The following is a 27468-nucleotide window of genomic DNA, read 5'->3' on the forward strand; positions in this document are numbered from 1 at the left end:
GAACCATTTTGAAAATTGAGGTACTCAAATGCAAATCGGGTCAAAGTTCAGAGACTAATAAAACCATTAACCTGATAAACAAAATAAAGGCCTGCAAGTCTCAAATTCTTCGATTGATCACCACCGATTCAAGCCCTCAAATAAAAAACTTATCCTATTTGCATCAATGCTGCCAGTCTCTTCTACATGTCCAAAATACAATCTATGGGGTGGATGAAAACATTAATTAGCAAGAGCAAAAGGGTCCTGACAACCGTGAAAAAGAAGCATGAACAGAAACAAATGGATTGTTAGCTCTTGCAATCATGCTTATCTTTTATCTTATTAAGCTTACCCACTAGCCTACTGTTGCACTACCTTGTGCTTATTTTTGTTTCTGTTAAAAAAAAAGATTAACAAAATAAGAAAATTTTAAATAAATAAAAAAAAATTTGGAAACCCAACCTCTAAACCCTCTTCTTCTCTCCAGCAGCCGACACCAAACCACCATGAGCCATCCCACCCAGCCACTTCCCCCCGGAATGTGGTGGCTGGTCTTTTATTTTTTTATTAAATAATTAATTTTTTAAATTAGTTTAAATAATATTTATGAATTTTTTAAACAACAATTTAACGGACAATATTGATTACAGAGTAAAACACAAGGACTAAATCGACCAAATTGGAAACATGTTGACTAAATTGGCCAAATAGGTAAAATAGAGGGACCATTTTAACATTTAAGCCTTACACATTTGTCCATTTATAAATGAAGTAGTTGTGTTAAAACTAGTTTCCTTAAATAAGAGAAATTTGTTGAGTTATTTGAGAATTTAAGAACAGCAATATATATGCCTTCCATAAAAAATTTTTAAGAAAAAAAAGTTTAAAAATTGAGTGGCACCTAGAGCACTATCAATCTTATTCACAAGTTACAGAAGCTTTTGGTCTTGTTTTAAGTCATCTCTGAGACTCTTCGGACTTTAAACGGGAAATCCATTTCTCTGAATTTTTAGTTTTTATTTTTCTTATTTGCGCAAATTTTGTTGGAGTTTTCTTCAAGTAGCATGGCGTCCATTATTGCAAGCTTGCCTCCACCACTGGCGGCCCATGGTAGAAATAATACCTTCTTCAGCGCTCTTCCAAAACTCCCAGTTTCTTCCATTAGAGGTGAGCCTCCTCAGAGATACCGAAGCTGCTATTTTGGGTTTTTTTCTTTCTTTGAAATTTGAGTTGTAGTTAAACTACTCTGTTTTATTTGACAGAGTTTCTGCTTTATTTGTTTGTTATTTTATTTTTCTTTAAAAAGTTATTCTATTTGATGAGCTGAGTTTAAATGATAATCAATTTATGTTGAGGGCGTATGCTTGGTTGTTTTCAGTGAAGTGTGAACTTGATAATCAGCTAGTTTAGTTGAAAATTGGGGCAATTTGGTCAAAGTCCTCTATTTCCATGTTACATGGAGGAAGGATTTGTTGAATTATGGTATTTGACTATAAGATTTAAAAGGATTGGAAAACTCAGATAATGCAATATAAGATATCAATTTCTGTAATGAAATATAAAAAAAAAAAGGAAGAAGAAGAAGAAGAAATTAGGTAACAGAAGTAATTTTAGTGGTACTTGCCAACAATTTAGAATAGAAACTCTGTAGGGAATTGATTGAAGTAAACAATTGAATCCGAAACACCAGGTTTAAGTTATCAGAATTTTTTGGAGTTGGTGATTATGAGTCTGAGTGTCATATCAAATTCAATTTGACATGCACATATTCCATACCTTGGCTGCATTGTTGTCTCATATTAGGTGCATAATTTTCTTACATTGCAGAGATACAGAATCGTGCTTCTGTCCTGGTGAAGGCTACTGGGGAAAGCTCGGAGTCTTCGAACTCCCTTAGTATTGTAAAATCTGTTCAGAATGTCGTAAGCTCTTTCCCTCTGTGTTCTTGTAATCACATCTTCTTTATGTCTGGTTTGTGTTTATTCAATCAAATGTTTGGCAAAATCAAATCATGGCATGCTTGGGTGAGCTTGGATCTTTATGCAATATTTCCATTCTTCTTTCCTTTCCTCTAATGGTTTTCAATTGTGTGCAAAGTTCATAGCTTCCTCCTTTATTAAATTGCAAGAAAGGGTGTTTGTTTCTCACCTATGAGATAATTGGCTGTCATATGTTCCGCTAATAAACTAAAGTTAATAGTTTTTTAACGTTCAGTCAGTTTTTTTTTTTCCCCACATTAAGCAGTAGTTTCTTCATTCCGTAGTAATGACAAGTTAATTTTGGTTTCTTTTTAAATGTCAGTCTCGATATTTTCTTGATCTTGCTATGATTTGAAACAGTGGGATAACTCGGAAGATCGGCCAGGTCTTGTTGGTTTGGGGTTTGCAGCTATAGTTGCATTTTGGGCATCATCGAATCTGATTACAGTAATTTCTGGACCTCTCTCTTCTTTACGTTGTTAACAGGAAATGATTTACTCAAATAAACAAGAGTCGTTGCAACTATAGATAGGATCGATCTTAGATGTACTAATACTGACTAGAATCATCTGGTTTCTTTACCGACCCATTTTTCAGATACCTTGGGGTGGTGTTGAGAAATCAAATTCAAGTTTCCACACCTAGTGATATTGCTCCAACATAGGATAGATTTTTTAAGAAGACAACCAACACAGTAGTTTAGAGCAATTGCATTTGTCTACATCTTATGGTATTATTTGCAGATTTTTTAACTTTGCCACACACATACACTGTTTTCATCAGTGAACTGACTTTCAGCTTCTTGACCAAAAAAAGAAAAAAGAAAAAAAGGACTTTCAGCTTAGCAGGAGTTCTGACGGTTTAATGCCCCTCCCCCCTGTTTATGTGTATAGGCCATTGACAAGTTGCCGCTTATCCCAAGTGTGCTAGAATTTGTTGGAATACTTTATTCTTCGGTAAGTATGTGTTACATGTATGATGTAGTTGGTTGCTAAGGATGCTCAAACAGGAGAAAGTTTTTATTTAAGTTTTCCTTCGGTCATAATTGTTGTCCTGGCAAACGCAGTAGGGCAACTTTCACATATGTAATCTTTATTTACTCTGTTCACACTTACCTCTTGTTTCATTCAAATATTAACTTGCCTCTCTCTCTCTGTATTTGTTTCAGTGGTTTATATATCGATATCTCTTATTCAAGCCTGATCGGTGAGAGAAAATCCGATGACTTACAATTTTATTTTGCTTTGAAATTAAGAAAGATTACCTCATGCATGACTTTTAGATTTAGATGGTGCACCCAAATCTTTGTGTAACTTCAGTTGTAATACAAGCAGATGCTGTTCAGTAGAGTGTGTTCATAGTTTTCTACTAGGAACTCACTTGGATTTTCTTCTTTTGTCCACAGGGAAGAGTTTTTCCAAATCGTCAACAAATCCATATCAGATATCTTGGGCCAGTGAATTTCTAATCAGTCCCAACTGATATTGGGGCAAATGTGTAATTCCAGATATGAGTACGTATTTTGGGGAAGGGATTGACAGGAAGTTGGTGGAGTGAGAGCAATTTGTACTACATTTGCTCACATTTTAATGTGGTGCATCATTTCCTTATCTCTCTTGGTTTCCATCATTCAATGGAGAACCGTACTTGAAGTTGACCCAGAAAGCACATCCTCTCATCTGGTCACCAAAAAAATAGAATTAAAACCAAGTAGCTTAGCGTGATTTAATCTGGAACCAAGTGCATGAACCATTTGAGCCTTAACAAATTATGGTAAATGATAATATAATTATAAAGGGTAACATATTCAGAAGAAGAAAAGCATTGAAAATTCAGTTATTAATAAGAGAACTTGTTTTCCAAGTCCTTCATAATCGTTTCTCAGCAGCTGCTCTTGTATCTCCTCACCTTTCATCATTTGAATTTTCAACTAGCAAATCAAGCTTCTCATCTATACACATCTTGGGTGAGCCTTGTCCCAACAAGAAATGCATGTATCTCTCATCTTTTACCTCATGTTGATCACAAAAACTAATCCGTGGGGAAAATTACCATTTCTACGAGTGGGAACATGTAGAGAGACTAGTGGTGGAGCTTGTAGCTCAAGATGGTTAAGAACAATTACCCTTCTTTGCCATGGTTTGTATAAAATTAAAAAAGAAAAGAAAAAAGGAACTGCATAATATAACAAATTAGTTGGGTTTTTTTATGCGATTTTATTGGTTGGGTTAACTTATAAATATTTTGGGATTAATGGCACCCAAAAATAACTTATTTTTAGCATGCTAGGACAACAAACGACGTCGTACGCTTTTCATCGTACTCGGCACTTAAAATTCACTTCACAGAGCTGTCAGAATTCGGATCAACCCCCCATTGTCCGTCTCTTTCCACAAAACCACTCTCTAATTTCACCCTTCGTGAAACCAACCGCGAATCTCACTGAAGCCTCCTTCTTCAGCTCAAAAAGCATACGCCATGATTTGAATCACCAGGAATTAATCGGACCACCCCAACCAGGTTCATTTCTCTTTTGCCTTTTTCTGATTCGACCTATTTGGAGTCGGATCTCGATCAGTTTTCAAATTTGATTTCAGTTTATGGTTGGTTCTTATAATTGAATTTGAATTGAATCCGATTCGGTGTTTTGTTTAAAGAATGGCGTGGTTCAGTGGGAAAGTCTCTTTGGGGAACTTTCCCGATCTCGCTGGGGCCGTGAATAAGCTCCAGGAGAGCGTCAAGAACATCGAGAAGAATTTCGATAGCGCCCTTGGGTTCGAAGAAAAAGAGAAGGCCGAATCCGGTAATGAAGGTACTTCTCAAGCTCACACATTGTTCATATGTATCGCTCTGTCGCTTTTTTTTTTTTTTGGTGGTATTTTTGTTAATGATAATTATAGTATTGATTACTGGGTAGAGAATGAGCTACATTTTATGCTTCATGAAGTAAAACGGCTGAGCAACTCAAATTTGGTTTACACAGCCAAGGCAAAAGGAAAATACTAATTTTGGAGCTTATATATGGTGGTTATTCAAGTTGCAGTTTCTGTTAGTTGTAAATCATGATTTCCTTAGCGTATTTAATTGCATTGTGTTTGTAGTTTCGGGTAGAACAGAGTTTTCAATGATAGGATTTATTTGGAAAAAGGAATTCTGGTAGTAATGCTGTGTTCTGTATATTTGCATGAAAGTTGAAAGTAAGATGTCCCCTCTATATGTGTGACAGCTTCAGGATTATGGCCTTCGTCTACTGAAAGGAAATTGCTATTTGATCCTGTTATGTCCTTTATGGGACAAACAAATGAGGGAAGTAGTGTTGATTCATCACAGAAAGCTGAGTCTTCAGAGCATCCGCCAAAGGTTGACAAATCATCAGGGGAATCTGAATCTCCACAAAAACCATCTACTGTTGAGGCCAAGGAAGGGGTCAAAACAGAAACTTTACAACACTCTTCAACTGAACAGATGGCTGATAAGGAGGAAACTGAAGTTGTCAAGGAAGAAACAGATGATAAGCATGCTGTGACGGTGGAGGAAACAAAGACTCTGGTAGCAGAGCCTGAAAAATCTGAATCTGAATCATCTTCACTGCCAGTTGAGCCCTTTGAACCCACTGCTAAGAATGATGGCCCATCAGAATCAGTGGATTCTCAAGATGACAACAAGATTTCAGTAGTGGGACCCTCAGTAAATCCAGAAACATTGCAGGGTAAGTCAGCAGCTGTTGAAGTAGATCAAGTTGAGGAGGGTCATACTGTTCTTCTGCGTGAGGCACATGATGTTGATGTGCATGAGACTGTGGATGAACAAAGGACACAAGTAGAGCAGAACGATGGACATATGACTCAGGCTGGAGAGATTGTTGAAACAGTTGCTATGGTTGAAGGTGAGACTCCAACTGATAGCCAGCCTGGAGGTTTGACTGAGCCCTCCAGTTTACACTCTGCTACTACTGAGGAAATTCATAGTGGTAGATCTTCTACCAATCAACCACCGGGTGTAAATCCTTCTGATGATGCTTCAGATGCGGTTTCTGAATCGGTTTCAAAAGAACATAATGCCATTGTTGAGGAACCTGAAGTTGAGCAACAAGCTGATGATAATGAAGCTGATGTTCAAGAGCAACATCTGAGCTCAGGGGAAAATGTGTCTGACTCTTCAGTGATTGAATTGGAGAAGGTGAAGATGGAGATGAAGATGATGGAAGCTGCATTGCAAGGTGCTGCAAGACAAGCCCAGGTACATGATGAATGATTAGGTAGCATCTTATTTGAGAGCTCATAAGATCACAACTGTTTATTATTATCCCTGTTCATTTAGTGGAACACTTGAGACAATACTACTGAACTTCTTGACTGGATTTCTTTAATTTAGTAGTGCTGTCTACATATATCGGAGGTTTATGAAGGTTGCTTAGTTAACCCGAACACCTTTCCTCTTGCAGATGGTGTGTGTCTGTGTCTGTGTCTGTTGATTTAGGAAAATAGGAACATTTTGTATTTCTGTATATGGTAATTAAGTTAAAGTAGCGACAAATACAAGAGAAGAATTATTATACTCTTTCTTCCTTGTGGATCTCTCGGGGTGCAGTTATGTTACATTGTATGTATATCTACAGTTCTGAATGTCTGATATATTTGATTCCTTTTCCAGGCAAAAGCTGATGAGATTGCAAAGTTTATGAACGAAAATGAGCAATTAAAATCTGCGATCGAGGATTTGAAGGTATGCATTTTGTAATATTTTTATACCTTCATTTGAGTAGATAAAATAATGACTTGTCATGCATGTTTTACTTTGATTTTTCACTCTTGGTGTATAATGCACTTGTATTTGCTACCATCTTCCATTTATAACCCAGCATATAGGCAAATCATGGAAATTCTTATAAGGAGGTAGTTGCCCCCGTGGCTTGTCACTGAATGAAGCATCTGTGGAGAATTGTTGGATGAAAATATCTTTGCTATATTCATGCTACTTCCTCTTGTGGGTGGTTTATGTTGAGTTAATATTTAAATTTTAAAATGCATTCTTCTTTCAATTTTGATTTCAACGTTTTCTTCAAAATTGTTTGTGTGGAAATGTAAAATAAAGGCATAGATTCTAATTTGACTATTCATTTTGCACAAAAGCATTCCTGATGCTTGATCTTTGTCAGTGTAACAATCATGTTATGGAATTATAAGTTTGCACATACAATTTGATGGTTGTCTCATTATATGTTTCATGTTTTGGAAAATTTCTGGTATTTCTTGAAACCAACCATGGTTGACTAGTTCACATTCTCATTATTAATTTTTTTTTTCTTTCCCAATTTGCTTTATCAGCCATATAGTATTGTAATTTTAATAATTATTTTTCTTATAGATGTTCACATATTAACTGGTGAAAATAATTGAACAGAGAAAATCCAATGACGCAGAAGTCGAGTCACTGCGAGAGGAATACCATCAAAGGGTTGCAACACTTGAAAGGAAGGTAGGTCTTCTCATAAAGTCTTGTTTATAATCGTGCTTGGATTGATCTAGGTGTTATATGTGCCCCATTATGTTTGTGATGAAATTGGTACTTGTTTATTTTTAATTCAGCTCCTGATAATTGGAGGGGCTATGCCAACTTATGATTGCAGGTGTATGCTCTTACTAAGGAAAGGGACACGCTTCGGCGGGAGCAGAATAAGAAAAGTGATGCAGCTGCTCTTCTGAAGGAAAAGGATGAAATAATTAATCAAGTTATGGCTGAAGGTGTCTTTCTGTCCCTGTCTGTCTCTGTTTCTCTTGAGATGCTCAATATGTTCTACATATTTTGTGCCTCAGTGTGTATTTCAACCTAGCCAATGTTCTATCGTGGATGCAAGGAGGGTTTCTTTATGCAATCATATCAATAATTATGGAAATTCCTTCATTTATGCATTTTTATGTACCAGGTGAAGAGCTTTCAAAAAAGCAGGCTGCTCAAGAAGGACAAATTAGGAAATTAAGGGCTCAGGTATGCTAGCTGGATTATTCATTGTCTGATTTTGTCATTCTTTAATCCTTTCACTGCTAGGTATTCTTATCTTGTTTCTGTGAATACTAGATCAGAGAGTTTGAAGAAGAGAAGAAGGGGTTGATTACTAAACTTCAGGTATTCATTTATGTTAGAATCCTTAAAATTGTGGTTCTCTGATTTAGTTTGATAAAGACAACTCTTTCAGTCATCATAAAATTTGAAATGACATTGCAGTTACAGCACATAAATTGATGAAGCACTTGTTTTACTTTGTTTCTCAAAGCTGCTTGGCCGAAAGCTTCCATATTGGATAATGGATTATCCCACAAAGGATTTCTTGATCATATTTCTGTTTTTATGTCACCTGCTTTCTTAGTAGTCAATTTCATAATATCTTAAAACAGTCAACTATTTAACCCCCCGGAACATTATTATAATAGTTTATATGTTGTCTTACAAGCATATTCTAATTTAAATATCTGGAGGAACTACTGCCAAGGATATTATACATATGGTTAATAAATTTACATCTACTGAATTGGCCTGTGGTGCAAAATGCCTTTCATTACTAATATGTAAGTTTGTGGTTTACCTTCAGGTAGAAGAAAATAAAGTGGAGAGTATCAAGAGGGACAAGACGGCTACAGAAAAATTGCTGCAGGAAACTATAGAAAAGCACCAAACAGAACTCGCAGCACAGAAAGAGTATTATACTATTGCTTTGGCTGTTGCCAAGGAGGCAGAAGCGATGGCAGAGGCACGTGCCAACAGTGAAGCCAGATCTGAGCTTGAGAGTCGTCTAAGAGAGTCTGAGGAACGGGAAGCTATGCTAGTTCAGGCACTTGAAGAATTACGACAAACGCTGACTAGAACGGAGCAGCAGGTTTTTTATTCGAGTATTGTAATTGTTGGTTAATTTAGCTGACCTGCCAAAAGTGATGGCCTAAATGATCTATCTATTGTTTTTCAGGCAGTATTCAGAGAAGACATGCTTCGCCGGGACATTGAGGATCTTCAGAGACGTTATCAAGTCCGTAAAGCTTTCTTTGACTGTCATTAAACCAAATTTTCACTCTTTTTTTATATTTCTTTTTTTGTTTCAATTGTTGCAAATATCTTGCAATTTATTTGACTTAGCTGTTGTTTTCTTCAGGCAAGTGAGCGGCGATGTGAGGAATTGATTACGCAAGTACCGGAATCTACCAGGCCTCTTCTTAGGCAGATTGAAGCTATGCAGGTGAATGCATATTCCAATGCTTTTTATTTTAGATTACTTCAATGCATTTTTTGGAAATATTCTCAGGATTTTTGTGCACTTTGGATGCTGGTCTTTAATTTACTTGACTCAATCCTATGGAGTTGATTTCAGTTTTGATTGTTTCCATGGTAACAGGAAACAACTTCAAGAAGGGCAGAAGCTTGGGCAGCTGTTGAGAGGTCTCTTAACTCTCGGCTCCAGGTTTGTGGAACGTCTTAGCAGTTATGGTTTTAATTTGAAATTGTACATATCATTGATCTTTTACTGCTTCTATAGGAAGCAGAGGCCAAAGCTGCGGCTGCTGAGGAAGGAGAGCGATCTGTGAATGAGCGCTTGTCTCAAACCTTATCTCGAATTAATGTTCTTGAGGCTCAGGTTGGCTTTTTATTGGTTGTATCATTTGAAACTATCAATTATCACTATCATTTTATTAACTTAAACCAGATATACACTTCAGATTTCATGTCTTCGAGCTGAACAATCCCAGTTAAGTAAGTCTCTTGAAAAGGAGAGACAGAGAGCAGCTGAAAATAGGCAGGAGTACCTTGCAGCGAAGGAGGAAGCTGATACTCAAGAAGGCCGTGCAAACCAGCTTGAAGAAGAAATTAGGGAACTCAGGCGAAAACATAAGCAAGAGTTACAAGATGCATTGATGCATAGGGAACTGCTACAGCAGGTGGTGCTTTGGTCATAAATTTTTATTTAAATTTATCAGTGTCAGTCTACTATATTTTAATTCCCCGAAACCTGGGCTCTCACCTCCTATTTATTTGTCGGGTTGTTAAGTGAAGTTACCTTTCCCTTTAATATTTGTATTAGCAAGAGTTGATTTGAAGATCTGAAGTAAGGTGTAAGGCAATTGAAAAGGACGAAACAGTTGATAGAAAACTTCTCTGAGCATATCCAAAATTGAATTCCTTATTGAAAATATACAACATTAGTGATCATTAGCTTTCCTGAATTGAGTTTTTGATTTTGACAGGAGGTAGAAAAGGAGAAAGCTGCTAGGTTGGATTTGGAAAGGACATCTCGTGCGCGTTCTACTACTGTATCTGATCAAAGTGCTTTAACAAGGCACAATTCAGCTTTAGAGAATGGTATGATACTTTGGTTTATGTTACATCTGTTTTGATTGTCTGTCGTCTATGCTATACATTTTGTAACTTTTAACAGGAAGCTTGAGCCGAAAACTTTCAAGTGCTAGCAGCCTGGGGAGCATGGAGGAAAGCTATTTTCTGCAAGCATCTTTGGACTCATCCGATAGTTTTTCTGAGAGGAGAAATGCTGGGGAGGCAACCATGAGTCCTTACTATATGAAGAGCATGACACCTAGTGCTTTTGAAGCTTCCCTTCGCCAGAAGGAGGGTGAACTTGCATCTTACATGTCTCGTTTGGTATGAATTACTTTCTGAGCTCCTCATAATCAAAAATTTAATTCTACATTACTTATAATGTTTGCTATGGTATTAAGTATTCCCTATTTGAGCTCTACTTAGAGCTGCTATTGTTGAAACTTGAAAGTAAAGCGTTATGTTTTCAAAAATTAAAAACTAAAGGATCTATCATGGACTTTTGAGTCCCTTACAATATTTATTGCTGTGTTTTACCTGAGACGTTTTTCATCAATGTTACTCAGGCATCCATGGAGTCTATTCGCGATTCTCTTGCTGAGGAGTTAGTCAAAATGACAGAACAGGTTGAGTTTCAATCTGTAATAATACTTTTGTGGAGGTATCTTGTTTATAATTGAACTTGAAATTGATTACATTGCTGCAGTGTGAAAAGTTACGGGCAGAGGTTGGCATGTTACCTAGCATACGAGCAGAGCTAGATGCACTAAGGAGGCGGCACTCTGCTGCACTGGAGCTAATGGGCGAACGTGATGAGGAGGTACATATAAGTTTCCAGTTGGAATTCTTTTGATATGATAGTTAATCATTGATCTATGAATGTTGTGTACATGAGGCGTGTGTATTGAAATTATAAGAGAGAGAGAGAGAGAGTGACTTTTTCTGTATAGAATTTTAATTTATCCATAAAAATCAGACAGCCTGCATGGGCAGACTTTTGACAGATGGAGGATTTATCTAATCTACCTTCATATTTGTTTGCCATGCTATTTTCTTTGTCTGGAGAAACCATCATCACTTTTCGAGTTTAAAATACTTAATATTAGTTGACGTGAACCAAGTTCTGTTAACATGTATGACTAGTTGCACCAAAGTGAATAATTTCCCTTATTTGTCATTTTCCAATTTGTTCTATTTATCTAGTCTATTTGGAATGCACAAAAATCGCCATTTTATGTCAAATCCTGATTTCAAAGTGGCTCTCCATGTGTCTGTCTAGCTGGAGGAACTTCGTGCGGATATTGTAGACTTGAAGGAGATGTACCGAGAGCAAGTAAACTTGCTTGTCAACAAGGTAAAATTTTGCCTAGAAAAGCCTGAGTAATTTTTTTCCCTAAAAGCTCATGACTTTCCCCTTCTAATGTCATACAATTGTATCTTTGCATGTATATCTACAGATCCAGATAATGAGTTCATCAGTTGGAGCCTAACCATACTTTATAGTACTCGTCTTCGAATTCATGAAGTTCATGGTATATAACTAAATTTATATCTCATATTGTATACATACTGATGGCAATTGTTTGTTGAAGATTTATGTTTGGATTCTGGGTCTCCCAAAGTTTTTCTTGGCCTAAGAGTTTGGGTAGCAACTATTGAAAGGATATATTATATGCCCGCCCTTGTTAAACATGTATGTAATTCGGGGAGATTGTTGTATAGCATGAATCCTGCTGTCACAATTTTTTTTTTTCCAGGTTATAAGGTTTCAAGTTTTGTTTTATTTGATTTACTTTATTAATGAAATGAAAGGATTTTTTTAAAAAAATCCTTTTTCTCTAAGAATCATTCCTAATTTTCTAGTAATTTTATTTCCTATGGTTCACCTTGCTTAAAAAATTCAAATCGTTCTGGCCGGAGAGAGGTCACATATTTACTGAGACTAGAAGCCCATTTTCGTGTGAATTTGGGTCTGGGGAAAATGTTCCCGCGGTTTTATTTGAGTACTCAAGTTGGGCCATGTCTGGTGCAGGGAATTTGAGGAGGGTGCTAAAACTCACCTACGGCTAAGAGCTCATTTCGCATCTTTCTTCTTGGATCCAATATTATAAACTCAAAAATAGATTTTAAGGTCAGTGCTACAAAAACCCATTTGGTAGGTTCATTGTTAAAAACTTGAATTCATAATAAACTCAAAAACACTCCATTATTGAAAGCTAAAAAAAAGCTGAGATTTAATAATCTCTCTCTCTCTCTCTCTCTCTCTCTCTCTCGCACAGTTTGGAGTTCAATACCAAATAAATTTTTAGATCCTAAAATCAATATTTAAAAATTCATGTTTAAAAAAAAAAAAATAATGAATTTTGAGTAGAATACCAAACAAGCCCTAAATGTTTACTCTTTTTCTTGTTTAAATATTTGATAATACTTATTTTAACTTGAGAAGGAAGATGTGAGTTGCGCCAATTGGCCAGCAGTGAGTATGATCCCTACATTCAAGTTTGAGTTTCTCTCCTTGTAGATTAAATTAATTTAGAGTAATTTAGACTATTGTTTATATATTAAAAAAATAAAAAGTTGAAAAGAAAAGAAATGGAGAGTAAAGTGAGGGTAAAATAAGAATTGTTCTTTTTGATTTATCAAAAAAGAAGGGGAGAATGGTGGGTATGTGTCGATAAGAATGCTACGTTATCTATCTCTACCATGTCTTCGTTTGTTTTTTTTCTTGTGGGTAAATAATCATGTCTGTTTTAATGTTGGCTAAACACCATTAAATCCTCGTAACAAAAAAAAACACACCATTAAATCCCATCATTATTTGCTTCATCATGGTGAAACACGTGTTACTCACAAGTCACACGTCAGAATTCATAAGTCGCGTGTTTGTTATTTGTGCACTATTCCATTCCATATGCTACGTTTTGATTGTGAAACGCCAACAACGGGTCCACGACCAGATCCATTTAATTTCATAAAAAATAATAAAAATAATAAAAATAATATTAATAGGCAACTTCACCAACCACAGAATTGAGTAAAAAAAACGAAACCAATTTCAATGATGACGCCAGGTTTGTCAAACTACATCAATCAACATTTAGACAGAGATATAGCACCAAATGAAACAAAATAGTAATTTTACCCAATTAACTCCATAACTATTTGAGATGTGAATTAAATTAGTTGTCCGAGTTGTATTAGCAACTTACTCGTTAAAATTTAAAGCGGTTTTGTGGTATGTTTATATTTAGACAAATGAAACATGAGTTATCAATATTAATTGAGCAACATACTGACAAATATGGCGTACCAAAGTGTGACAAATATATTTAACATGTTGTATGTAGCATATTTTGATAAAAAAGAAGAAGAAGAAGAATTAGCTGTTTTGTGGGAAGTGGCAACACGGCATTGGAGGAACTAGATTTGTCTCTGAGACCTTCAAAACACAAGATCCATATTTCCCGCAACAATTGCGTTGCGTTGCGTTGCGCACACGTGTTGGTCTCAGAGAGCTCATTCTGGTTTTTTTCTTTTTCTTTTTAAGTTTTAATTTTTTTTTAAAGTTTGTTGTGTGCCGTGCCGTAGTAGAGACTGTAGAACCAGCTGCTTCACTTTGCGTAATCACGCCAGTGGAAAATCCATGTGCATGTGGAAAAATAATTAAACAAAAGCATATAGTACGCCCCCTGGCGCACGTTAGCATGAGCCCCAGTGTCCCCTCTCTCTTCTCTCTCCCCGAATATACAGGGGACGGTTTCGAAATGCTCGCTTAGATTTCCTTGTCTTCAGTCACACAGCTGACACTGACGCATAACACGCAGTGAATCAGCTTTTCATCTCACCACCCCCGGCGCATTTTAGCTTCCGTCTCCTCCATCTTCTTCAATCTCTCTCTCTCTCTCAATTGAATTGTAGCAGATCGTTTTCAGCCTCTGCATTTTACACAGGTACTCAATTTCTCTCTCTCTCTCTCTCTCTGTTTCCCCTATGTAAATGCATGTGTACATGTATATTTGCAACTTTTTTTTTTATAGTTTAGAGTTGGATTCAGCAGAATCAGGAATAAGTGTTTTTTTTATATAGATTCTGTCTGCTGAGTGAAGCTGAAAATTCTCTATCTGTACTGTTTATTATTATAATTTATTTGAAGAAAATGGTGAGTTTTCCCATTGCTGGCCGTATAAGACTGCGCCGTTTTTCATTTGAAGCACAATTTTCCTCTATGGCAAATGATCTCTCTGCATTTGATCCCGTTCTCACATTGCCGTCCAATTTCTAAAATTTTCGTTTAAAAATATACATATATGATGTGCATGCCTATACATGTTTGTTTGTATTTGTGTTGTTGAAATCTTGGTCGACGATTTACTGGATCTGATATAAAAAATGTTCTATGACTGAAGTCTGTACTGTGATTTTTGTGTTAATCTGGCAATGCGGCTTTTGGTGTTCTAGATTGGTTAGTAAAATGAAAATAAATAGTACAGAAGTTCGGAATGGATAGAATTACAAATGAAGAAAAAAGAAAAATACTGAACTGGTTAGAAATTAATTGGTTAGTGTTGGCTGGTCTTTGCAGTCGGCTGCAGAACATTATCTGTCAGACTTTAGACAAGGTTTCTACAATTTTGCTATGCGGGGTCGTCATCTCGATGCCTACTCAGCATACAAGCGTGTGGCGTCGAAGGACCATATCAATGCTTATGATAGAGAAGAAGGCTCAGGTACATCTGGATTGCTCTCTTACTAATTTTATATTTTAGTTTTCCTATATCTGGGGTATTACACTGCTCTAGCGTTTTCTCTATTTACTTTGGGATTGGAAGTTCCTGTATTGGTTGTATATTACTATTTAGAAGTTTCTATAGTCTTTGATAATTTGGTTTGAAGTGCAAACATACTACCATAAATGGTACTCGATTGGGGCTGATTCCTTGTATGGGTTTTAGTAGGTCTAGTGAATGCAAAAGGTATTGGAAACCCTTCATGGAGACGCTCTTTGCCACATATGCTCGTGGCAACTCTTTCTTCATTCTTATTTGGCTACCATCTTGGGTTCGTCCCTAATCCTGAAACTCAGATTTCCTTTTATGTTTTTCTTATTTATATGTTTTGCTAACTTATATAGCATACTCTTTGTTGTTTTTGCTAATGCAGAGTGGTTAATGAGACACTAGATAGCATTTCTATGGACCTTGGTTTCAGTGGGAATCCCTTGGCTAAGGGTAATTAGTGTTATTGGCTCTTCTCATAGCTAAATGGATTTCATAATTTGATCTCATGTCTTCTATCTCAATGAAGGTCTAGTAGTGAGTACCTGTTTAGGGGCTGCTTTTTTTGGATCTATATTTAGTGGATGGATTCTAGATGGAGTTGGGCATCGAAGGGCATTCCAGCTGTGTGCATTGCCAATGATAATCGGTGCATCAATGAGGTAATTTGTTATGAAAATTGCAGGCATGTATAATGTGCCTTTCCCAAATGGGAAATATAAAGAACTTAAATGGATTCGTTACACTATGGAACTGTGGGGAAAGGAAATAGAACAAAGACTAATCAAGGATCAAGTGTCATATAACCAATCTGGATTTATGCCGCTAGGGACGGAATTTACTTATGTCCAGCAAAATCAAATCATTAGGGTTTGTGACCACCCGAAAACCCCTAAACAAAATACTAAGAATGAAATCATGAATTACTCATGACCACCTTTTCCGTGATCCAACTTTTTCATGCTTTTCCTTTTTATACCTTGCACTCAAAGGTGTCCAGATAAACAAAACCATAGCTTCCTTGCTTCAACTACTCTTATGACCACCAGAAAGAAATAACCAAGGTTTATGATCACTGTAAACCCTAAACCTTAAACAAAATACTAAGAATAAATTATGAGCTTTTACATGATCCAAAGTTACATGTTTCCTCCTTATACCTCTCACTATAAGTTTTGCAGACAAACAAAAATATTACTTACCAAAAGAAAAGTTTCTTTTACTGCTTTACATCTATCACAATTAGGGAATGCTGCATGTCACATATTCCTCTGGTAGCTGAAGTATATGAGTCTTAAACAATTTTAATGTGATTTTTCAGTGCAACAACCAAAAGTCTATGGGGCATGCTTTTAGGGAGGATATTTGTTGGAACTGGGATGGGCATTGGCCCACCTGTTGCTGCTATCTATGTGTCAGAGGTATAAGAAATTATCTTTGTTGTTTTCTTGGCAACTGTCAATTGAAATTGCTTAGTCTCCATTTGATCTTAAATATTTAAGCATGCTCTGTTCACTTGAGCAGATTTCACCTGCTTTTGTAAGGGGTACTTTTGGGAGCTTCACACAAATTGCGACATGTCTTGGACTTATGGGATCTCTCTTTATTGGACTCCCAGCCAAGGATATAGTGGGTTGGTAAGATAAATCTCATGGGATCACAATATTCCCGAAAACTTTTTATTTCAAGTTTTCATCTATTATTTCTTATGTTATGCATCTTATTTATTTTCCAACAGTTATCTAAAGAGCACTATTTTCTATCAACATGATTGATGCTTAGGTGGCGGGTTTGTTTTTGGGTATCTACTGTTCCTGCTGCAGTACTTGCTGTTTGCATGGAGTTCTGTGCAGAGAGTCCTCAGTGGCTTTTCAAGGTTATATGCTCTCATTTCTTAATCACCAATCTTTAAAACAGTTGGTCAAGTTAGTGTCTTGTGTTCAGTTCAGTATAACTTTTCCTATTTGTTGGTCTTGAATTGGTTGAGATCTCTGCAGCTTTAGGGGCATTGGATTTTGATATGTAAATACTAAGTAAACGTTTGTTATTTACTGCTGTCTAAGGAATTAATATATGTATGTATATTTGGTATGAATGTACCTGTTGTCTAGTATAATTCATTTGATTATCATGTACGTCATCTCCTAATCCAGTTTGTAAATAAATCTGGAGTGATCTGATTGATAATTGTGTTTTGTAATCCAGTTCTGGCTCAAAGGGTGATATGAAGTTAACTTCTTTTATTTTTCCTTCTCTTTCTCTATTGTTTCCAGTAGAGAGAAGGTTCATTTTCTCTTTTATCGGAAAAGTTGGATGTTAGTGCTAAAAATTATATGTTGGTGCAACAGGCTTCAATCTTTCTTTCTTGGTTTTTTTCTTTTCCCGTTTTTTCTCCCATATATGCATGCCTTTTGGTGATATTATACAAGGATTATAAGAGCTGTGATAATTGTTCACCTGCTAATACTAGGTATGAGTAAGATATAATGCGTTTCATTTTATTTTTGACCCATTGAAGGCTATTTATTAACATTTATGCTAACAGTTTTTCCTGACTTGGTTCAGAGAGGAAGAGGCACTGAAGCTGAAGCTGAATTTGAGAAACTCTTAGGAGCAGCACATGTTAAATTTGCAATAGCAGAATTGTCAAAGTCTGACAGAGGGGATGAACTTGAGGCAGTAAAGTTCTCAGAGCTACTGTATGGCCGACATTTCAAAAGTATATTCACATTAATATATGATTTATTTAGATTTGACATATGTGCTTCCTTCTGCATGATTACCTTATCGCCTCCATATTTTGCAGTGGTTTTCATTGGGTCTACCATTTTTGCTTTACAACAGCTATCAGGCATAAATGCTGTATTTTATTTCTCTTCGACTGTCTTTAAAAGCTTTGGGGTGCCTTCAGATCTGGCAAACATATGTGTTGGGATCGCGAATCTATCAGGTATGGTTGGGTTTACTCTCAAGCATTTTATTTTTGCATCTTTGAGACTATGCTTATTTGTTTCCTCATGTATTCATTGTACTATTATTTTTATCTTTCGGTTGATTTCTTTATGCTATTCTAGGGTCAGTTGTTGCAATGATCTTGATGGATAAGCTTGGAAGAAAGGTGCTTCTTCTTGGAAGTTTTTCTGGCATGGTAAGCTCCTAAAAACACTGAATAGTTGATGCAAACTTTTGAGCTGAAATATTGGTATCAGAACTGTCAGTTATGTCTGTTCTGTGGTATCTGTCTTACCAATATTGCATTTCCTCCTACTTAGGTTTTTCCTTTTGGTTGCATTAAATAAACTAGAAAACTGACGTTATATTACGTTTTATGCATTTCTTGGTTTAGGCAGTGGCAATGGGTCTTCAAGTAACTGGAGCAAGTTCTTATGCATCGGGATCTGGAGCATTGAGTCTATCGGTTGGTGGCATGCTGCTGTGAGTAGTCAATCCTCTTCAACCTTGTTTTAGAGAAGACAGAAAACTAAGTTATAATATGTATAAAGATAAAATAAAGAAGAAAACACTGCTAGGTTATGGCAGCACATTGAATAGTTTTGGAATCTTTGAAATGGGTCTTTCACTGGGATGATTAAAAATGTAAACATGAATGCAAGTTGGTAAGCCATTCTATTTTCTAGATTCAAACCTAATTCCACATGATATAATAAAAGTTTGACATGATTGAGTGAAATATCATATAATAATGCTATACACAATTTCAGCATAAACTATTCAGTTTATTAATTTAATTCATTGTGCATGCACATTTACAATTCCCCATGCTATCTTTACATGACTCTGAAATTATAAAGCAAATATGCATAGAAGGTTTTTTTGATTTGTATATTTCCACTCTTTATTATCAAATGGATTATGCAGGTTTGTCTTGATGTTTTCTCTTGGAGCTGGTCCAGTGCCCAGTCTCCTCCTGTCAGAAATTCTTCCTGGGCGTATCAGGGCGAAGGCAATGTCAATTTGCATGGCTGTCCATTGGGTAATTGTCTTCTATAGTTCTTCCATATATGGCTTGTTTTCACCTTTTATTTTCTTGAATGTGGGAGTTGACATATGACTTGTCTACCAAACATATTTTTATGAACTTGATATCTGATAAAACTTTTTACTCGACGACCATTCAATCTATGAAAGCAATCATTTTTATCTACAGTGGCTCTAGTATTTTAGGCATAAAATTCCTTCTCGTCGTAATTAAATCAATAGTGGTTAAAAACTTTTGAACTTCATGACCCTTATTGACCAGGATGAGTTTCTAGGTATTCCAACTTAATTTTTTATAATTTTGAAGCTATCTCAAAAAAGAACAGGTTATGTTGTAAAAAATGTGAAAAATAGGGATTCTACTGAAATTCTGAACTTTTGTTTTTAGCGAAGAAGGGATTTCATTCTCCAAATTTATTAATTTTAATGACATCTAACTAATAAATTTTGGTGCCTCCGACAGGTGATCAATTTCTTTGTTGGTCTATTGTTTTTACCCTTGCTGGAGCAAATCGGGCCAATAGTTCTGTATACAATCTTTGCTACGTTTTGTTTATTGGCTGTGATTTTTGTGAAGAGAAATGTAGTGGAAACGAAAGGAAAGTCACTACAAGAAATTGAAATTGCACTTATTCCACCTCAGTGAAGGTATTTATTTTTGTTATTTTTATTTTTGGTTAGGTTTCTTTATTTTTGTTACACCAATCTTGTTCCATATGTTGACTCTACCAATTTTTTCTTTTTAAGTTGAACAAAAGGTGTTTGTTTAGTTTAGTTTCATAATAGATGCTAGTAACTTGAAAGTTGTCTTTTTATTTTTATTTATTTTTCATATTAACTGAATACTAATTCTGTAAACGGTTTCCCAAATATCACATACTCTAATACTTTTAAGTAATTATCATAAAAGGATTCCATTTTGAGGGGCAGCTCTTGAATCTAAAGGAACATAGTTCCTGGTTGCTTATTTGCAGCCAAATTTTGACCCTTTCATTAAAAACTAATTCAACTAAGTTAACCAACGGGGTAAGCTCAACTGATCAACTAGCAAGCGGACCTAAATAAGTGCCTCAAGAATCATAAGTCCAGAGTTTGAAATCCAACTAGTGTCATAAGCTCATTGGGGCTACCTCTATGATCTGGCATGGCTCAACAATTAGCGGTTGCTTGTACGGATGGTGTGGCATGAGGAATTAATTAGATTTTAGCATGCACAGGATAAATAATTTTAAAAACATACTAAACAGCATATAATATGTGTATGCATGCGTCATTGAAAAATACTCATATTATCTATGTACCTTTTCAATTTAGGGAGAAGTGTATTTAAAAAAAAATCTCTTGAAATTTATTTACAAGGCACAAATAGCTTACCTTGATTTAATGCATTCAGTTCCTTATTTAGGTCCTGTTGCATATCATGTTATGCACTTATGTACTCAACTTATGTACCTTTTCATTGCATATCATATTATGCACTTATGTACTGAACTTAAGTGCATAGTTTACCTTTAATTCTGGCTAAATAAGTGTACCTTTTCAATAGTTCCTGTTGCTGTATTTTTAAACCTTTTTTTTTCATTGCATATCATATTATGCACTTATGTACTGAACTTATATTCTTGTTGTTTCATATCTTTTAGCCAGAAAAAATAATCCTATTTTCCGAATTGTGTGGTGCAGTTACCTTAATATCTTATTATGTAATTTATTTGGGAAAGACTAATTAAAGACCAGTTTTCGCTTTGTTTGCTCGTCTCTGTAGGTTCAACAAAACTAGATTACTCTTTACACAAAGCTGAAGTTTCTTTTCTAATCATGGAATCCAAGACTCACTGTTGCCCATAATGTATTGCCATGCTCGCTGAGTTGAGTTTCCAATTAATGTTGTTCCTTCATATCCTCAAATATCTCATTCTTTTCTGAGATTAAGAACATGTGGCTTTCTAAAAAACTGTAAACTTTATGTAGCTTCGATTTTTTTTCGTTTCGTTTTCCTTCTCCATTTTGACTTTCAGAATAGTTTTGTTTAATCTTAAATTACTCCCCATTCTTATTTCAACTAGATGATTGGTCACAGAAAGTTGGCAAGTTCTACCAGAAGTCTGGGTTAACAATATCTGGTGTCAAATTGTTTGAATTAGCGTCAACTGTCAAGACCTCTGAGTCGATTGCTGTGCTTTAAGATCAGCTCTGTAAATTTAGCTGAAATTTTATTAGTTAAACTTGCTATACGTTAAGTCCAATACAGACGAAAAGAAAACCTGCCAGATTGTGGAAAAAAGTTGTCATTTACATGGGAGTTCCCCTATTGGTTGATGCTATTTTTGTTCATATGAATTGATGTATCATGTTGATTTGCAGGGAGATAAAAGAACAATAAGGCAGTGTGGAGATTCTCAGACCTTTGTATGTTTGCCCAAATTCCGGTTCGAAGTTAGTCATGCTGTAGCTGGAGAATTTGGGAACTAATTATCAAGTGCTCATCCTGAAAGGCCTATGTATGTTACTAGAGTTATATATTTTTTTTTCCTTCAATATTTTGTGAGCATATTGATGCTATATCCTACTGAAACTTACAAGTCGATGTAATACATGCGGACCTGACCTCACTCTCGGAATAATATAATACAATTGTTCCATCAAAATTATGGATTTTGTAACTACTACTTTGGTTGGTTTGGCCGAGCCGTCGCCATCATTAAAATTTAAGACTGAAAAGAGACTTAAGGAGTTCCTCAATGAAGGGCTATAAGATTCTTTAATAGAGTATTTAACTAGGAATATGTTTCTTAATCCTTAAATTAAATATGGATTGTTGAAATCCCTCCCCCACCGCTTCAATTGTTCATCATATATCTAATATACTAAAATCCTATTTAATAACTTTTGTTTGTGCCAGATCTCATAAAAAATCTTGAATAAGTGAGTTTTTATTCCATCGTCTTAACTCTTAACTAACCAGTTTGGTAAGCAGATGTTAGGTTAGGTCAGTTTGCTGAAGCAGTGTATCTTTTACTCGAATTCGAACATTCTTCTCGTACATTAGAGTAGTTGGATTTAGAATATCAAACCAGTATAATAAAGATTTTTAATGTAAATTGATGTATTCGATAATGTTGGGCTAGCCCATTGACAAGTCCATAAATTTACATATTTATGTATTTATACTTAGTTTTTTAGGAGAATTTGATTTTAAAATGATTTATTACTTTATTTTCTCAATTTTCAACTTGGTTTTCAATGAAAATACGACTTTTTGGTGGAGTTTTAGTAGAGACCAATTGGAGATGAAAGCTAAGATCTTGAAGATGATTGTGGAATTTTTCTAGAATTTTCAGAGCAACCAATGAGATCAATCTTTGAAGTTAAGCCAACATAAGGTGCAATCCCATCAAAATTGCGTTGTTGTGGAAGAATGACTATTTGAAGACTTCCCTGATTTTTTTTTTCTCAAGGCGTGTGATATATGGCTGGAAAGATAAGATAAAGACCTACAATTTATATATTTTTGCCGAATTTTCTTGGAGGAGGAACGACCCCAAACGTGCATGCAAAGTAACTAACGTGCTATCCCAATCAAAGTAGGAAGATGAGTTTGACTTACCCATTTTGGATTTATGTTTTAATTAGATTTTTCTTTATTTTTGGGATGCTGTAAAAGCTCATCTAGGATAGAAATAGACGTGTGGTATTATTTAAGCATGAGAAACAACTCCTTTGGGAGTTACACACGCAAAGACTAGGAGAAATTGGAGATGGAAGAGATTGTTTCTTCCTTATATTTTTGCTTAGATCGAATTCTATGATTATGTGTAATTAATTTTTTTTTGCTAGGGCACCCATCAAAACAAAGCTATTGGTTTACTTGGGCTTGACTTTGCAGGTTGTTGACCAGTCAGCATTGAGGGCTGGGTTGGGTTTGAGCACAATAGCTTTTGCATAAATAGTTGAAAGTGCTTTTTGAGTGTTATAAACTAGGAGTGGGCATAAAAACAGATAAATCAAACAAACTGACCGAATCAAACCAAATTAAATCGAAAAATAGGTTTTTTTTTTACTAAACCGAAATTTTTTTGGAAAAAATAAAAATAAAACAATTTCAGATTTTCATTATTTATTGTTTTACATTAATATTTTTGTTTATTAACTTTTATCTTCTTTTTTTTTTTTTTCAGATTATCATTTAATCTTCATTGGTGGAGCCTTTGATTTTGAAGAAATGCAACAAAACTGAAAAAATAATAAAAAAATTCCTTTCCTTTTGTTATTTTGTGTATTTATTTTTCTTTCTATATTGGAAATAATTTGTTCACTTCTTATTTTTAAAGGTTTCATAAGGATTTATTTGAAAGTGGATAAGGACTTAAAGATGCGTCTTGGACTTCTGGTGCAAAAATTCCAACTCTTCTTTTAAATTCTTGCTTGAATTGTTGTGTTTATTTCAGTTTTTATTTATTTTTTAGTTTTTTTTAGTAGGATTAAAACTCATAGGACCTTCTTGGAAGGAGTTAACTCTTGGTAACTCCAATGAGTTACTTTCAACGTTAGAGTGTCTAGGAAAGTTCTTTAAGGAGACACCTTCAATGTTTAAGAAGGATTTTAAGCGGGACTATTATGACTCCTCCAGCCTTCTCGGAAAAGATTCGAGGCAAAGCTAGGATTTCATGTGTGTGGGGGCCTCTTACAAATTATAAAGAATCAAAAGTTTGAACTCACAATACATACAAAAAATAATATATATATATATATCACATATGTCAAGAATTATATTGCTTATTGGTTGCAATTATAATTGTCCTCGACAAAGGGATAGACAAATACATCTTAAGCAAGAAAAATGGTAAGAGATAGACAAAGAGTAGCAATTTAGCAAATTTCTTTAAAGCTTTTTCCCCCATTAAACCCAATAGAAAGAAAAAATAAAAATTTCACAAACTAAAAAAAACCTTAGCTCCCTTCATGCATTCATATCATATATGAAAAAATGGTTTTTTCGAAATAATCATTTTCTCAAGATAATTTTTGGTGGCTTTTATTCCTTACACATCAAATAAGAAAATTTTATTTTATAGGATTTTAGTATAAAGTATATATTGACTTAATGAGCCATCATTTTTAGCCTAAATTGTGTTTTGCACTAAAACTGATTTTTTATATTTTGATTTGGTAGGAATTTGATTTTCTAGTATTTTTATTTGAATCCAAATAGGGGGTACTTCCTTATTTACATTGTAAACTTAAGTAAATGGAGTAATATAAAAATAAATTAAAGTAAAAGGATAAATACATTTACTTAAATGCTGAAAATGGAAATAAGGTAATCTGTACACCTGGAGCGCACCACCACCAACTGAGCAAATGAGTAATTTGAAGCACCTCATTGTGAATTAATAGATCTGCCACAACACATGTGGGTACATATCAAAATGTAAAGTATTTGCAATAATAGAAATATATAAAACTTGCTAAATGTTAGTGTCCAATGTACCTAAGGAAGGATCCCAATCTCCAGAAACAGTGGACCCATAATGAATCCTCCACCTAAACTGAGCAAACCACCAACTATTCTACTGCTATGCCACAAGCACAATATAAAGCAAGCTTGTGCACTCTCTAGTTTGCACCTTCTTGTCCATTGGATGCAATTGTTAACTGCAGCATATGACTTGCTCCAACGGCCAATGGAATCTGATTGATGCAGGACAAAAGGAACAAAAAGTCCTTAGTTGAGGTACATATTTCACAATCGCTACCTTCAAGCACAAGGAAGATTGTTTTCTTGATACAAGGAGCATGGAAGGTACCTGTGAGACATCTAGTAACCAATATGCCACTGAACATTTTGTCACATGTTTCTGTGCCAGCAAAAATAAGTTTCCCATCAACCGACTTCTTAATGAATATAAGCGAATGGAAATTCCAAATAAAAAGTTTCACTAGACAAACCATAGCAATCTGCAATGCAACAATTGCAACCCAGATGGCAACAACAACTCCAAAATGCTTCTAGCAAACACTATCAAGTAGAGAAACCTGGGGAGGTCAGAGAAGTCACTCCATAAAAAATATGCATAAAGTTTAGCTTCAAAACTCTAACCCTTGCTTTTTTAGCTACCTTGGTTTCTGTTGTGCCATTGCTTGGGCCTCTAGGAATGTTTCTGTCTTCAACGTCTTCATTTCCATCACCTAACTAAGGAGCATGCGTTTTAGCCTAGCAACTAATAGTTCAAATATATCTGCGTCAAAACGGATGAAAGACATAATACCAAAGTGAAAAATGATTGAGCAACTCACCATTTGGTTGCAAGCGTTTGGAAGCATCCAGTAAATTCTGAAAGCAATAAAGAAAGGTGCAATTGAGATGGATCAAGTAATGCAATCCCAGAATATACAACTAGTCTAGAAACAAGCAAAATCCAAAGACCACTTTTTCAGTTATAGTTTCTTTCTTCCACGTCTCAACTGCCTTAAAGAATGATTTTATCGTTGTGCCTGCAGTTATATCATACATAAGGAAGTTGTCCAATTGTGAACCGGGAAGGTTGCAGCTCAGAAAATTGTTACCAGTAAGGGCAATAATCAGTAAGGTGGTGATCATCCATTCAGAGGGAACAACATTCAATGAAACTTCAATGCTAATCCCCACCACCAGCATTGTTTGAAATAGAAGAGCAAGATCATAGTCGATGAGGGGCAACTCGAGTGTCGGATGCATTTGCCTTAAATTCTACAAGATAGTTGCAGCTGCTCCCCCTGTGACCATACCTGACCAACCAGACAGAACATTCAAAATAGCCAACAGTTGTTTAAATGGAAAGCAAAAGGTAAATTAACAGACAATTTTTCAATGTACTAACTTATAAGACCTATTTAAACTAATAACATACACATAATTAAGGCAAAAACAAATTAAACCTATCAGGATGTAAACTTAGGCATCAGTTTTGGAACAACAAAACAGAAAATATTGACTGATGCATAACTCATTAGGAAATTAATAACACACCCAATAAAAGCTAATGCATAACATTCAAGCAGAGAAAGCTAGAAATTCTTACAACTATGAAACTCCAATATAAAGTTTTAGAAAGTTGGATAGTCTTGGGGGTGACTGAAACTGTAAATCAGTGGAATTTCATCAAATCAATAATATTTGAGTTGAAAGTAAAGATGTATGAGGCTTGTTCAGTTGGTGAAAACATAAAAACATGTGATCAAAGTACTTACAAGTTACATGTTGATATTGCCGTTGATGATCTCTTATCAAACCCAATATTCACGGTGAGCATTGGAACAAAAAGAGCCACCCCCTCCAATACCTCCCACGCTCCCAAATGCTGCCCCAACAAATCCAATTATTGTATCCACTAAATTTTTCCAGCCAAATATCATTTCTTGTGGCAAATTTTAATTATTTCTAACACTACGTGCCACATTGTTTAGTAAGTACTATAGCTAGAGTTTCACATTCTTTTATTTCAAATTTATTATTGTACAACAGAGGTGGTTTGGGAGTCAGCTAGAATCATTGGTGGAGGGCTGACGCCGGCAGTGAGAGCCAAACCTCCCTTTTTCCTTTCAATCTATGTTACTTTTGTTGCACTGTATCAAAAGCTGAGTACAAAAATAGCAACTTTGTTGAAACAATTATGTAAGATATAGGGAGGAAACAAATGAGTACAGAAATATTTGAGTTTCCCTAAAATCTAATGTCAAAATCAAAAACATGTATTTGAGTGTTTGTTTGTTTGCTTAAGGGCAAACATTAGAGATTGATGATAAGAACATTAGAATGGACACATTATATTTAGCACAAAATGCAAAGGTCAAAGTTCAAGTTTCAAAGGGAAAAAGGTTGCAAGTGATAAGTCTTTTTTTTTTTTGGGAGGGTCAAACCCTGCATCTATTACAGTATATGCTGCCTCCAATAACCGGGAAAATTCAAAGCATTATACCTCCAAATTCCACTACAATCTTTGTTCTTCACCTTTCAAAATGCTTAGAACTTGGAGGTCACGTTTCATGGGGCAAGAAATCAAAATATGAACTTCAATAAATCAAAACTTGAACTTCAAGAAATAAAAACAAGAACTTCAAGAATTCAAAACATAAACTTCAAGAGCATTGAAACATATCAAAACATGAACTTCAAAAAATCAAAACATAAACTTTAAGAATTCAAAACATGAACTTCAAGAATTCAAAACATGAACTTTAAGAATTCAAAACATGAACTTCAAGAATATAAAACATGAACTTCAAGAATTCAAAATATGATCTTGAAGAGCATTGCAACAAGTCAATACATGAACTTCAAAAAATTAAAACATGTACTTCAAGAATTCAAAATATAAACTTCATGAAATCAAAACATGAACTTCAAGAATTCAAAATATGAACTTGAAGAGCAT

At 35.2% G+C, this 27468-nt stretch overlaps 4 protein-coding genes across 11 annotated transcripts; 3 read left to right on the plus strand and 1 right to left on the minus strand.

The window, feature by feature from the left end:
• Positions 1 to 896: 896 nt before the first annotated feature.
• LOC103327960 (CURVATURE THYLAKOID protein) lies at positions 897 to 3626 on the plus strand. 2 transcript variants are annotated; one of them, XM_008230339.3, is made up of 6 exons: positions 897 to 1149; positions 1810 to 1904; positions 2322 to 2408; positions 2855 to 2917; positions 3130 to 3167; positions 3367 to 3626. In XM_008230339.3, exons 1-6 carry the CDS (start codon positions 1047 to 1049, stop codon positions 3419 to 3421), a joined length of 441 nt encoding a protein of 146 aa, XP_008228561.2. In that variant the 5' UTR covers positions 897 to 1046; the 3' UTR covers positions 3422 to 3626. The 2 variants fall into 2 exon arrangements, with proteins under 2 accessions (XP_008228561.2, XP_008228562.2); XM_008230340.3 differs by lacking the exon at positions 3130 to 3167.
• A 640-nt stretch (positions 3627 to 4266) lies between these two features.
• GC5 (golgin Putative 5) lies at positions 4267 to 12535 on the plus strand. Of its 2 annotated transcripts, XM_089049929.1 has the most exons (21): positions 4267 to 4481; positions 4619 to 4773; positions 5188 to 6200; positions 6615 to 6686; positions 7365 to 7439; positions 7591 to 7705; positions 7888 to 7949; positions 8040 to 8081; positions 8545 to 8835; positions 8923 to 8982; positions 9106 to 9189; positions 9346 to 9411; positions 9487 to 9585; positions 9668 to 9886; positions 10193 to 10307; positions 10384 to 10604; positions 10847 to 10906; positions 10987 to 11100; positions 11560 to 11634; positions 11738 to 11812; positions 12313 to 12535. In XM_089049929.1, exons 2-20 carry the CDS (start codon positions 4620 to 4622, stop codon positions 11768 to 11770), a joined length of 2970 nt encoding a protein of 989 aa, XP_088906055.1. In that variant the 5' UTR covers positions 4267 to 4481; position 4619; the 3' UTR covers positions 11771 to 11812; positions 12313 to 12535. The 2 variants fall into 2 exon arrangements, with proteins under 2 accessions (XP_088906055.1, XP_088906054.1); XM_089049928.1 differs by lacking the exon at positions 12313 to 12535 and having other exon boundaries at positions 11738 to 12063.
• A 1395-nt stretch (positions 12536 to 13930) lies between these two features.
• LOC103327962 (putative plastidic glucose transporter 3) lies at positions 13931 to 21702 on the plus strand. 6 transcript variants are annotated; one of them, XR_016125966.1, is made up of 16 exons: positions 13932 to 14230; positions 14863 to 15007; positions 15233 to 15338; positions 15441 to 15508; positions 15585 to 15717; positions 16377 to 16476; positions 16580 to 16692; positions 16838 to 16931; positions 17621 to 17774; positions 17862 to 18005; positions 18130 to 18203; positions 18402 to 18490; positions 18935 to 19049; positions 19518 to 19702; positions 20820 to 20922; positions 21419 to 21702. XR_016125966.1 is itself a non-coding variant. In XM_089049930.1 (15 exons), exons 2-14 carry the CDS (start codon positions 14917 to 14919, stop codon positions 19698 to 19700), a joined length of 1461 nt encoding a protein of 486 aa, XP_088906056.1. In that variant the 5' UTR covers positions 13931 to 14230; positions 14863 to 14916; the 3' UTR covers positions 19701 to 19702; positions 21419 to 21702. The 6 variants fall into 6 exon arrangements, 2 of the variants coding, with proteins under 2 accessions (XP_088906056.1, XP_008228568.1); XR_016125967.1 differs by having other exon boundaries at positions 20820 to 20903; XR_016125968.1 differs by having other exon boundaries at positions 15236 to 15338.
• A 2843-nt stretch (positions 21703 to 24545) lies between these two features.
• Positions 24546 to 25772, minus strand: LOC103327991 (sulfite exporter TauE/SafE family protein 3-like). Its single transcript, XM_089050437.1, has 5 exons — positions 25482 to 25772; positions 25352 to 25388; positions 25173 to 25243; positions 24862 to 25012; positions 24546 to 24745 (listed from the first exon to the last, which is right to left on the minus strand). Exons 1-5 carry the CDS (start codon positions 25770 to 25772, stop codon positions 24546 to 24548), a joined length of 750 nt encoding a protein of 249 aa, XP_088906563.1.
• Between the last annotated feature and the right edge of the window lie 1696 nt (positions 25773 to 27468).

The sequence above is a fragment of the Prunus mume genome, linkage group LG4, assembly GCF_029339155.1.
Source record: "Prunus mume cultivar Tortuosa linkage group LG4, ASM2933915v1, whole genome shotgun sequence".
Taxonomy (NCBI): domain Eukaryota; kingdom Viridiplantae; phylum Streptophyta; class Magnoliopsida; order Rosales; family Rosaceae; genus Prunus; species Prunus mume.